This window comes from Lepisma saccharinum, chromosome 17, assembly GCF_977018435.1.
Source record: "Lepisma saccharinum chromosome 17, izLepSacc3.1, whole genome shotgun sequence".
NCBI lineage: Eukaryota > Metazoa > Arthropoda > Insecta > Zygentoma > Lepismatidae > Lepisma > Lepisma saccharinum.
In genome coordinates this window covers 13,461,095-13,473,987 of record NC_139245.1, presented here as the reverse complement: position 1 = coordinate 13,473,987, position 12,893 = coordinate 13,461,095, and the positions used below count along the sequence as shown (strand labels likewise).

At 39.4% G+C, this 12,893-nt stretch overlaps 1 protein-coding gene across 2 annotated transcripts in view; it reads right to left on the bottom strand.

Annotated features, from left to right (window-relative positions):
- Galphao (G protein alpha o subunit) overlaps nt 1-12,893 on the bottom strand; it is a 285,136-nt gene that overhangs the window by 68,633 nt on the left and 203,610 nt on the right. For both annotated transcript variants that reach the window (XM_083138944.1, XM_083138943.1), the window contains exon 4: nt 9,979-10,139. In XM_083138944.1, the coding sequence (XP_082995070.1) occupies nt 9,979-10,139 (161 nt within the window). The remainder of the gene's footprint in view (nt 1-9,978; nt 10,140-12,893) is intronic.

Here is a 12,893-nt window from a genome sequence, read left to right as displayed (position 1 = left end):
CTCCTCCAGTTCAATAGTACATCTTATCCTCTGCATATCTTATTATTTCATATTCAGATGAATTCAGGAATTCTTATGTGATTCTGTTAATCCATGTTTCCGACCCATAGGTAAAAACTGGCCGCACTAATGTCTTATCTGTTTTTATAGCTTTCTATGTTTTGTGATCAGCTGACCCTTGACCCTTTAAGTAGCTAGGTAGTTGCAGGCGTGCATAATAGGCGCGATTACCAGTTTATTTACTTTCATTTATGACTACTCGTGTTATCATCATTGTAGATGATGAGTTATCTAATTACCAGAAACTTGTTTCCTTAGTTTATTAACCTTTAGACCGCCGAGTGGGTTTTCGAAAGTAACCCCTCACTGGCCGCCGCCTTTGCGCGCGATTTTTAAATTTTACACTTATTTCAGAAAAAAACGTTATATCTCCGAGACTATTTGAGCAATCTACTTCGGGCAACTTTTTTTTTTCAGCTAGAACATCAGGGCATGCAACCGTGTAGGAATCAAATCGCCAAAGCCAATAAGAGGGGTTGGGTGGGCCGCGGTCCCCAACTTTCAATGAAAAAATCATAAAAATGGGGAGTTTGTTCACATATTCTATAATGTAATGCACCCAGGAACATGAAATGACTTTCATTCGGTTGAGAAAGGACCATTCTTTGAAAATAAGGCTAAAGTTTGCCTCCCCTTCCAAAAATAGCGGAGGAAGAAGGGGCAAACTCCAAATTTTTATGATTTTTTCATTGGAAGTTGGGGGCCGCGGCCCACTCAACCCCTCTTATTGACTTTGGCGTTTTGATTCCTGCACGGTTGCATGCCCTGATGTTTTAGCGGAAAAACAAAAGTTACCCGAAGTAGTTTGGTCAAATAGCCTACGAGTTATAACATTTTTTTTTTGTCACATAAGTGCACAAATTTAAAATTCGCGCCAGCTTCCATATGTAACTTTGGAGTCGGGGGGGGGGAGGGGAGTCCTGGTGGGTGGGTTTTCTTCCACATGACATTTCAAAGTCTTATCTCAACATCTGTCAGCGTTTACAACCTCACATACAAGTATGAAGGTCCTAAAAGCACGTGAATGTTGTAATCGGCACCATGGGCCATATATGACCCATTGGCTGTTTTCGCCTATACTTTCTATGGGTCATATATGACCCATTGGCTGTTTAAAGGTTAAGAACTTTTATCGAACGAGACGAGGTTGTGATTTTCCTTCGAAATAAAGACTGGAGTGTGTTTATAAACGATGCGATAAAACGAGACAGTGTAAATATTATATTCGCCTCGTCCCTTTACCATGCATAATGATGTTCTCATTTCTTCCATAGTAAAAATTATTATAAATTTCCGACCCGTCAAATTATCTAACTAATGAAACTTAAATTTTTACCTATTTTGTTATTTAAAGTTGAAACTACAACCTTTGTCAGAAAAGTTCCAGGACTGAGCTCGTAAAAAATAATTTATTCAACATAGGAACTAATGGTCCTAGGTTTTGTCAAAATAGTCCCCTCGGCTATCTATACACAGCTGCCACCGTTTCTGGAGGTCATGGAAGCAAGCAGAGAAAGCTTCATCTAGGATGCTTCTCTTCACATCTGTCACAAAACCGTTTGGATTGCTACCAATATCCTCATGACGCTTCCTTTTCAGCGGTGTTTGCACACGGAGAGACAAAAAATAATCACACGGTAAATGGTCGGGTAAATATGGGGATGTGGTAGAGCAGAGATACGATGCTTAACCAGATATTCCTGGACTGATAAAGCAGTATGTGGCCTTGCATTGCCGTGCAATAAGAACCAATGCCCAGATGCCCACAAATCAGGACGGCACCGCCGAATTGCTTGACGCAAATGTTTCAGGACGTCAATATAAAGGTTTTTGTTTATCGTTTGTCCTTCAGGCAGATATTCATGGTGCACCAAACTTTTAGCATGAAAAAATTGGATCAACATTGTCTTTGGACTATCTTGCACTGAATCTCTGCCCTTCCGAAACCTTTTGTGCCATTCAAAGATACGGCTTCTCGATAATGCCTTGTCACCAAATGCTTGCTGTATTATATTCCATGTTTCACTAGGGGTTTCACAGCTTAACACAAAACTTAATGTTAACTCTCTGCTCGGAATGCACGTCCATCACGACACTTGTGTAACTTCCAATTAAATGCGCCAACAAGCCAAACAGTGGGCTTCTAAACACAGCCCTGCCTCCTAGTGTGTTTACATTGAAACACTTCCAAGGCTATTTCTATTCGGAACACATATCAGGTGACTGAATAACACCCATTTCTTGTGTTTGAATATCACAGGTAAAGAAAAAAATCAGTCCTGGAACTTTTCTGACAAAGGTTGTAATTAGTATAGTTTTAAAACTAAATTGCTGCTAGTATAACGACCCGTCAACCATAACAACCATATGAGTTCCTATGTTTGATGTGTAAGTTATTTTTTTTGTGCATTTTAACAGCCCTGACAAGGTACTTGCCAAGGTCAAGCACAAACAAGATTGATTGATTGATTTGCTTTATTTCACTTCGCCTCTTGTGCCACTTTTGGCTAATTTGCGAAGATGGGGAATGAGTGATATGATGAAATTGATTAATGGACACTCGCAAACATCCATGTCCAGGGCACGATTCGAACCCGGACCCCTGGCGTTGAAGCGCGATGTGCTAACCACTACGCCACTGGGGTCGGCTCACAAACAAGAGATCACCAAAATGTATATTTATGAATGATTCGTTGTAACTGTTTAGGTGAAGACCTAGTAGAGCTAATTTTACAAGTCTTCTGAACAAATTCCACATTTAAAATGTCAATTTCCTATTATTCTCCGAATTCAAGGATATCTTGGTCGTTAAGACACTGATTGCGTAGTCAATCTTCTATGTTCTTTCAATTTACTTGTTTCTTGATTATACTACGCTTTCTTGCTACTTTTGGCTAATCGCGAAGATGAGGAAGAGTGATGATATGATGAAATTGAAGAAAGGACACTGACAAAGAACATTCATGCAGAGGTCTGGATTCGAACCCGGGGCCCTTGAAGTCGTAGCGCGATGTTCTAAGCAGTAGTCGCCACGGAGGTCAGAAATACACATTAGAGAGTGAAATAGGACAAGAATAACTAAGATAATGTCATTATGAAAAACTAAATATGCTGACCAAGGCAGTAATTTATTTTATTAAAAACATAAACTAACTTAACGTTTCAACCTTCTAGCAAGGTCTTCTTCAGACTCTGTATCAAGTACAAAAGTCTGAAGAAGACCTTGCTAGAAGGTTGAAACGTTAAGTTAGTTTATGTTTTTAATAAAATAAATTACTGCCTTGGTCAGCATATTTAGTTTTTCATAATCATGGAAACAAGGCTTAATGGAGTTATAAGATAATGTCAGTGCAGCTCTCAATGGTCGAACTTCTCTGTATGATGACCATAATTAAATATGGCACTAAGAAGTTCGACGTTCTGTGTTGCTTAAATATGCTATTATTCTCTCTAAAATGACAATTATTTATGTCAATTTCGCTAGCGAATAATACGTTATTGCACTATGAACTGTATCCGATAGTAACGTTTGGCTTACGGTGTACACCCTGTGTTGTTTTAAGGATACTAAGTAGATGTGTCCTCTGCTCAACGAGCGGTTAGGGGCAGCATTAGCAACTTGTAAATACTTGCTAACAGCACCAAACCTGGCCTGCATAACCTAATCACGTTGCATATAATAGCAGAAATAAGCATGTAAACATGTTAGGCACGTTGACTTTTGTTTATTTAAGCTATTATAGGCATACGTGGATAGGTGGTCCAGAGTTGGTGCTGTTAGCAAGTATTTACAAGTTGCTAATGCTGTCCCTAGCCGCTCGTCTCTGCTCATTGACTTCTTTTATTTTAATTCATGATCATCACATTCTGGAAAGCTGATGTACAATTCATCTACTATTACTATTGCCGTTGGGCGGACTATGGAATCGAGAATTAGGCATCCACATCTAATACGAGAAAACCGTTCCAGCAACCAGACAAAAAAGTACAGATTTCCACCCTCTCATCCCCCGCCTCCAAATGTGAGCTCACTTATAATGAAACAATGCTCCCTAAGTTGAATCCGAAGCAAAGCCTGACATTACTTTTGCCCACGTATGTACCACAGCGCGCGCCCGATTCAGGTCTAGGCTCCGGTGGTGCAACTCAATGTATTGATCGACGGATGACGTCACAGCTGAGAGCGCCGCCCCCGCCGACACGCCCTGTGTGGAGGTCACGTGACGCCCGACCGGGGCTACGTCACGAGACTGGAGAAAGCACGCGAACCGGCACGAAGGAAAAGCGGGAGGGCTTAGAAAGAAGACGAACCTTCAGCCTCCACCTCCCCTCCTGCTTTGTATCTCAATTAATCATCATCAATATAGCCAATTTGGGCTCTCATTCTCGCCCACCTGTAGGATTTTTTGCGTGTGGTGCTGTTCCGCACACGGAGCTGTTGCTTCCTCCGATGTGGACTCGATAAGTTCTCAACATATGCGGGAACATGGGCGTCGTTAGCAGTGGAAGGACAGGGAGGATACATCCCCCTCAATAATCGAAAAATGTGTATTATGTATACGTGTAAGATATTGGTACAGTGGGATCCATGAGTATTACCGTGCAAATTGTCCATCACCATGTTCATGCACTTTATTTTGACCCATTAAGAGCTACAAGAATTAAAAGAAAACTCAAAACAAGCTGTTGACAACTTCTGCACCAGCACACGTAAAAATCCATCGCTTACAAACACAATAGGATGAGAGATAAAAATTAATGAATATAGTCATGGTCAATTTGCACGGTAATACTCATGGATCCCACTGTACAATGCCGCCTGCAGGATTTTTTTGGGGGGGCAGCAGTGCTTAAAGCGGGGAAAGGGTGGGATGATGCTTTTCCCCAGTTAAGAGAATTCTCACAAAGCATCCCCAGCAATAGGATAATTTGCATAGGCATTCAATCTGATGTATTTCAAGATACTCCTGGCCTATGTTTTCACGCTACAATTTCACATTTTGAATTACAGAACTCTCAGGGGGCAAGTGCCCCCCCCCCCCCCTCTGCGGCCGCCCTTGTATTGGTGTGTTATATGCATCATTCATTCCGCACATTAACTCAAACCTTTATGTGAAGGAATGCATTGGACTCATTGAAAGTTTCTGAAATTACTCAACACAACACGAAAACAATTTATCTACAGTATACCTTCTAATACCCTTTTTCCTTAATGAACTCAAAGATGACCAAAATATCATGTTATATACCCGTTCAATTCATAAACATGAGAGAGCGAATTTATATTTCAGGTTTACAATATTAATGCTTTAGAATTTAGATGATTCCCAAACTACATCCAAGTCGTTGTACATACGGCGCGCGAATCCAATAGATGCAGGATTTGTGCTTAGGTTTTCAGCTGGGACTCTGCATTGTAAAGTGCACACATGCGCGCAAATTAATGCTTTATGTTGGTAATTAATGCATCTCAATGCCAACTTCCTGTGATAAGTTTACAGTCGCCTTGAACTTATGTATCCACCGCAACAACAACGTTGTGGTGGTTGCATAAGGAACAGGAAACAAACTTTTCAGGAGACGAGAGCACAAATTGCAAGTAGTCTCTCCACCAGGGTTCTTTCATATGCGTAAATCAGTATTCTATTTTTCCAGGTTCTCTTGCAACTGGAAAAATAAAATGAAGCAATAAACAATATATTGACCTCAACGGTGAACTAGCAAGACGTCTACAGCGAATACAAAATGCATGTGTGTGCTACATTTAGAATAACAAATATTTTGACCACCTGACCCCGGCTTTCAAGGACCTAGGTTGGTTCGACCTTTCCACTCGCCGCCGCTTCCACGCTCTTACAGCGCTCTACAAAATAGTAAACTCACGAGAGCCCTCCTACCTACTTTCTCGATTCAGCACACACCTTTGCCACCCGTTCGAGAGACAACTCTCTGCTGGCCATCCCCTCCCACAAGACAACGTTTTATGGAAATTCCTTAACGGTCACTGCTACCAGAGCGTGGAATGACCTCCCCCAACGACATAAGAAACTCGTCTTCTCTCGGCCAATTCAAATCAAAATTAACAAATCATCTTCTGGAGTGAAATTACAAGTACTGAAAACAGGGAAATAAAATAAAACCTTCGTGTAAACTTGTAGGACCAACACCCACCGACTTTTTCTGTAATTTGATTATGTTTGTTGCGTGTGTGTTTATGTTTTACGTCTATTTTTTTACTTAGTGTGTATGTATTTTTGTTTTTATTTTTTATGTTTTTTGCGTCTTTCTCTTTTATTTTTTCTTGTGTTTTTTTTTGGTATCTTAATGTTCTTAGCTTTTATATATTTCATTTCTTGGTATCTTAATGTTTTTAGTTTTTATATATTTCACAAACAGTTATAAAAATCAATTTTTAAAATGTAAAGTAGAGAGATTCATGGTATTTCGTGAGTTGATATGAATAAAGTAAATAAATAAGACAAGTTGGTGGAAGGGACTGGAGAATCGTAGCTACGGAACCATTGAGAAGATATATATCGCCTAGATAGAGAATCTCTATATCCCCTTGCGACAGAGAACTTATTAGAAGAATGAAAATACAGATTAAACGAACAAATTTGATGTGTATGCTTTCGTCAAAATGCCTAGAAAACAATAGTACATACTTCTTCACTAATAGAAAATAATAAAAGAAAACTGTCCTTGGTGGGGATCGAACCTAGATCTCACTGGTAAAAGCTCTGTACGCTAACCAACACTATCAAAAACACCATGTTTTCTTTTTTCCAGTCACTCTGTTTCTTTCCTCAACACCTGAAGACGAAAATGCATCTTAATTTCTCTCATAATTGTTTCATTGTCTATTAATAGAAACCACGTATGTCAAAAATAGACGCATTCTTTCTGTGAAAAGTCCCATGTTTCGCGCATCGTGCTTCTCCATTTACTGTTATTTGGACATTCACTTGGAAGTTAAAACTTAGCTTTGTGTGTTTGTTTTCACGTGCATGTGTGTGAGAAGAGTGGTGTGCACGTGTGTTCGATGTTTTTCTGGGTATTATTTTCGTTCAAAGCATTAATATAATTGTAAAATATGGAATTTACTGTAATGCAAGAAGTGAAAATATAAACCCAGTTCGTCAGGTTCGTTCCCAAACAACATTAAAAATGGAACGTAACGTGGACCGAGTATTATTCCATGTCGAGAACACGAGACATTACGATCGACAATCATCATCTCGTATTTCTCTTTGGCATCACTACTCAATTTACAGAGATGTATACCCGTGACTGGTATACAAGCCGCAGAATTACACTGTTGGTTGGGTTGTCTAGTCACAAGGCGCTTGGTGGTCAGACATGGATGGCTTGCTTCAGTGCTTCTTCAATAGGGTCGTTACAACCCAGAAGTGTCCGTGACTGTACGTTATATGTATTGTACGTGAATGAATGAATATGTGTTTGTATATTTCTATGTAATTTCTATTGTATTAATCAAACACAGTGTACGCCTTCTGTAATTGGAGGTTAAATCCTGTGTAGAAGTGCAAAGCATAAATAAATAAATACCTTTGAGGGCTGGCCTGGTGTGACATTTGAGCGAAATCAGTCAAAACGAGTTTCAAGACAGATTTTGCCCCCTAAATTCTGCTGGTATCATTCACTCTTTCTCTCGAATAAATTCTATATCCACAGAATTTCTACGATCGATGTGTACTTCCCCGCATACTGACCAAGCAAATATGGATACGAAAATGATTCAGATGCATTTCCTATGGCATCTTCTCGCTACCCTAACTCGCGGAGTATACAGCAAATCGTCCCCGTGGGAAGTAGTCTTGGCAGTGCAACTCGCCGTGGTGGAAAAGTCCGCAGAACAAAGTTTCCAGCTAGCCGAAAATCGCAAAGAAACGTCACAGATCGACAACCTGTGGCTTCGGCTGCAAACGGGCTGCTCCATTTCCTTCCGAGGGAGGCAGAAGCGACTTTACTTCCGGTATCTGTATTGGACGAAAGCGAAGAGCAACTGGGTACCAATTGTTCCCTTGGAAGGGCACAGAGCGTTGCATAAGCCAATTCTGAGATGACAATGTAATTGCTGTAATGAAACTACATGGAATTTTCATTTTGCGTCGCTTTTCTGCAACTTTTGGCTAATCGTGACGATGACTTGACGCCACGGATGAAGATGCCCAGAAATTACACACATAGCTAAGCCAGAACTGGAACTTGAAACCTACGTTGGCAAGAACTGAGGCACAAAACTTACGTGAATCCACGTAAAACTTATATGTTTTATGTAAAGGCAAAATGTACTGTGAGTAGTATGCGTCTTGTGAAGTAACATGTTTAGTATATTTTATTTTAAATTTTAAATATTAAAAATAGCAACAACTGCATTGTAATTTATATTCTTTAGATTATTCTATCGTTTCTTGACGACAATCTTTATTTTTGATTTGCATTAGCTTTAAAATTAGGCGTTAGAACACTGCCTATTTAGACCTTTAAGTAACATGACATGAGGGCCGTTAACAAAAACAAAATGTTGAGTGGGGCTTTTGCAATAGAATATGAATTCTTTAGCATTAATTAATTGGTTCAAAATAAACACAGAGAGCAACAATACTTGAAAAATTCCCCACGCCGGGAATCGAACCCAGGTATTTTATGCATACCAGTTCGTGAAACCATCCACAGATGACTGTCAAATGGAGAAATACAAAATGGCCCAACAACCACAAATCACGAAGTCACAGTTATTGCTTTGTATTCACTGCGATTGATTGAGCTGTTCAGCTGTTCTCCAGTTGATGGATGATTTATTTCTTGCGTGGCAAAGCCACATTCAAAACGTTCTGGCTAACCGGAAGATCAAGTGAATTTATCAGCAGAATTTAGAAGGGGATTAAAGTTAGTTAACAATAATTCACATCTATTTAAGTGTTAGGTAATAATCAAAACTAAATTACTGGTAACAACTCATTTGAATTGAGTTTCCAAATTCCAGTATTGAGTGGTAATATCAATACACGTAAGTGATATTAAAGAAGGGGGCATAGTGGTAACACTGGCGCGTTGGAATCGAGGGATTTCGGGTTAGATCCCAGGCGGAGAAACATAACACAATGGTTCGTGTCACACTTTAAATTGTAGGTACAATCCAGTTTAACCTATCTGAGCATAAGGTACACTTCGACAATGCCAAGCACCGTGGTGGATTGGTTATCACAGTGGGTCACAACGTCAGAGATCCCGGGTTCGAATCCCGGTCTTGACATTGGTATTTTTGTGAGTGCTGTTTCATCCATTTCTCCTAATAGTCACTCATATTCATAGTCGCGATTAGCCAGAATTGGCAGAAGAGCGATGTTAAATAGCAAAAAGCAAATAAAACTTCCACAAAACGCAGACATTAAAGAATATTTCTCTTCTGTATGCTATTAGCAATATATAGCAAGGGTATCCCGCCAAAATGGTCCTCGAGACCGAAACTATTGTTATTATATGGTTGTGAAACATAGTCTCTTACATTAGATGAGAAAAATGCGTGAAGAGATTTGAAAATAAAATCCTCAGAAAAATATTTAGATCTACAAGATGAAACAATGCGTGGAGAACGTTGCATAACGCTGAACTGTATCTTCTGGCATCATTACAATAATTAAATCAAAAATATTTAGATGGGTAAGCCATGTGGGATGCATTAGAGAGGAATGAAGAGTTTACAGGTTTCTTCTCTGGAAACCTATCGTAGGAGACCCATTGGAAATCCAAGACTAAGATCTAACGTTGAGCTGGACGAAAGAAATTGATAACGATTGACTAGGATAGGGACAGATGGAGTTGCTTCAATACTAAACCTCTGGATATAGGAATGCTCCTGTTGTGAATGAGAGAGGAAGAATTTGTACTTACTACTTGGCTGAGTCGTTGAGCTGGTACTCGTTGGAGCGACCGAAGCATTCCTGGACCCCCGAGTCTACCCAGAGCCGCTTCATCGCTGCCAGCAGTTCTTCCGAGAAAGGCTCTGTGTCTTCCATTCGCTGGATGACGTCGAAGACCATCTTGGCATCCGACTGGAAAGAGGAGAAAACATCAGCACCATTTCGCTTCGTACAGTCAACAATTTTACTAGCACTGTGTAATTTATACAGCACAATTGTGATGCATTCATTTTAACGTTTTGTAAGAATAATTAGAAGAGTTTTAACTTTCACTACGAAGAATTCAAGGTTAATTACAACCGTTACAACACTTAAAACAATCGAATAAAGTTAGGACAAAATTTCTGTATAAAGAATGGGATAAGGTTAGGATTCATGCCAGTTTCGCCCAGTGCCGAAGAACTTGTTTTATTGGCCTAAGTGATAACCCGCGTCAGACCGGAAGTACCGTTCGGCCAGAGGGAAATGTGAAAGTAAAAATTCCCAATCTGTTTAGCCACATATATCGAATTCACTCGCGATCTTCTAACAAATCGTACTGGAAATGCAAGAAGGATGTCCCGCAACTATTGTGTTTGCCTAACCTAACCTCACTGGCTAATATTATTGTTAATATTGTGTTTGTACTGTGTATTCTTATTTACATGTATCTGTATTTCTGTTATTAATGCATTAAACAATGCGACAAGGCTCCCCTTTGGAAGCCACACCTGATTATTTGTCTTTTTACTTTCACATTTCCCTTCACATTCAAACCATCATTTTAAAAATTCCCTCTGGGCGAAACGGCACTTCGTTCTGGCGCGTGTTATCACTTGGGTCAATAGAACATGTTTTTCGGTACTGGGCGAAACGGGTAGACACGTAAGGTTAGGGAGAAATGCTGTAACAGGGTATCTTCCAAAATAACGAATCCAAAATTCTTGACTTTTTATGACTTTTCTTAACCTTTTTCTTAACATTTATTTAATCGCGCTCCACTTAGGTATAGTTGCAAAATCAAGAAAGTAGATAGTTTCATTCAATGAAAAACTCCTACAACAAGGTCGGTTAAGATGAAAACTAAAGCTGTACTTTAACAAGATATTTGGACTTGATTTAATTATTAATGCATGTAAAAATTGATGCTTCAAATTTCATCCTGGTTGGGGAATGGTCACATTATTTAATATTTTTACAAAACTTCACGAATACAACAATGTAATTCTTAAGAAACAAATCTTAACCACAACTCAATACAATTTTATATTTCCAATTATTCAATTTTATCAAATCCCAGTGCAGGTATATAACAATGTAAATTCACTATACTGTACAAAATAGCAAAAATTCTTGACCACAAGCAAATTTCTTGACACTCTCTTGACTGGTAGACCCCCTGTGCATAAATAAGCGAATTGCACTACTAAGTGATGAAACTGTACAATGAAGAAAATATTTACTTACAGAAGTTCTTGTTTATACAATAGGCAAATTGTCAATCGACATTTCAATCGATTTTATTCTGCATCTTAAAGTGTTTTAGGAAATGAAATTGTGTTCATGCCTAAGTACATGTTGGTCTCCGCTTCTTAATGTTTTTGTTTCGATTTATGACTGACTCTCACATTACAAAACTGAGTGAATGAACATTGAGATGGACAATGCGTCTAGTGTTACCTTGACCGTTGGCTGTATGGTCAGTAGAAAATTTCCGTTACGAGATAATTAAACCACCCTTAAAATTACTTTTCTTGTAAAGCTAGATAATGGTAAAAAAAACCTACAGGCAAAACACGATACAAGGCTGCTTTTCTGGGTATGGTGTAAACTGCAGGAACTGTTGAAGCCACTAACAGCGGTAATTCTACGAGTATGATGTTCGGGAAAAGGCACGTAAGTCACAAACTGCGATTTTCTGCTTCTTTCATCTAAGTCAAACTGAATCAATTAAAGAAAATATTATCCATATAATGTTATATTGGGCACGTGTAAAGATTCAGAACAGTGATAATCCAACATGTCTTTAACGTTTGTTAAGAAAACAATCAACACATAAAACTGTCTGCTGTAAAATTGCATTTTTGAGTTGAGTGATCTTTCCCGAACAGCCTAAAATTTAGACCCAGGAGCGCATATTCGAGGCTAGCTACGCTATCTGCGAAGCCTAGAAAGCAAAATACTGAAGAAAAATCGATTAGAAACTGTGAATTAACCTGATTTAAAAAAGAAGATAATGGCGATTCCGAAGTTGGCAACCCGAGTTCTTAGGAGTTGGCAACCCTGGTTCTTAGGAGTTGGCAACCCTGGTTCTTAGGAGTTGGCAACCTGAAGTTGACAGGTAACCCAACTACCGTTAGGATGGCAATGTGTCTTCCTTGAAGATGTCAAGAATGAGCCTAGTATTCTCCCTTACTTCATAGTCTACTAGGACCAGGTGTCATAGTGAGCTAGTCCAGATCTTAAGACTCAGCATACGCCACTGTTTACACCATTCACTCTCTTTTAATTTTGTTATCGTTTAAGTAAATAAAACATTAAAACAGCTGACCTCCGTGGCGGAATGGCTAGCACAGCGCGCTGCGACGCCAGGGGGTCCGGGTTCGAATCCCGGCTATGGGCACGGAAATTCTTTGCGAGTGTTACTTCATCGATTTCAAATCCTCCTCATCGTGGCGATTAGCCTAAAGTAACTGAAAAGCGACGCTAAATGACAAAAATCAAATCAAATTGCATTCAAACAATGTGTAAACCTTCATAGGACATCAGTCAAATACTGTAAAAGCAGAACGTCTGCGACCATGAGATTATATTGATGAAATATGGAAACAAGCACAACAAAAGGCACATGTCTTGTTCAGGATTCGAGAGTTCCTTACGCTAATCACTCCGACACGGAAGCTGGTG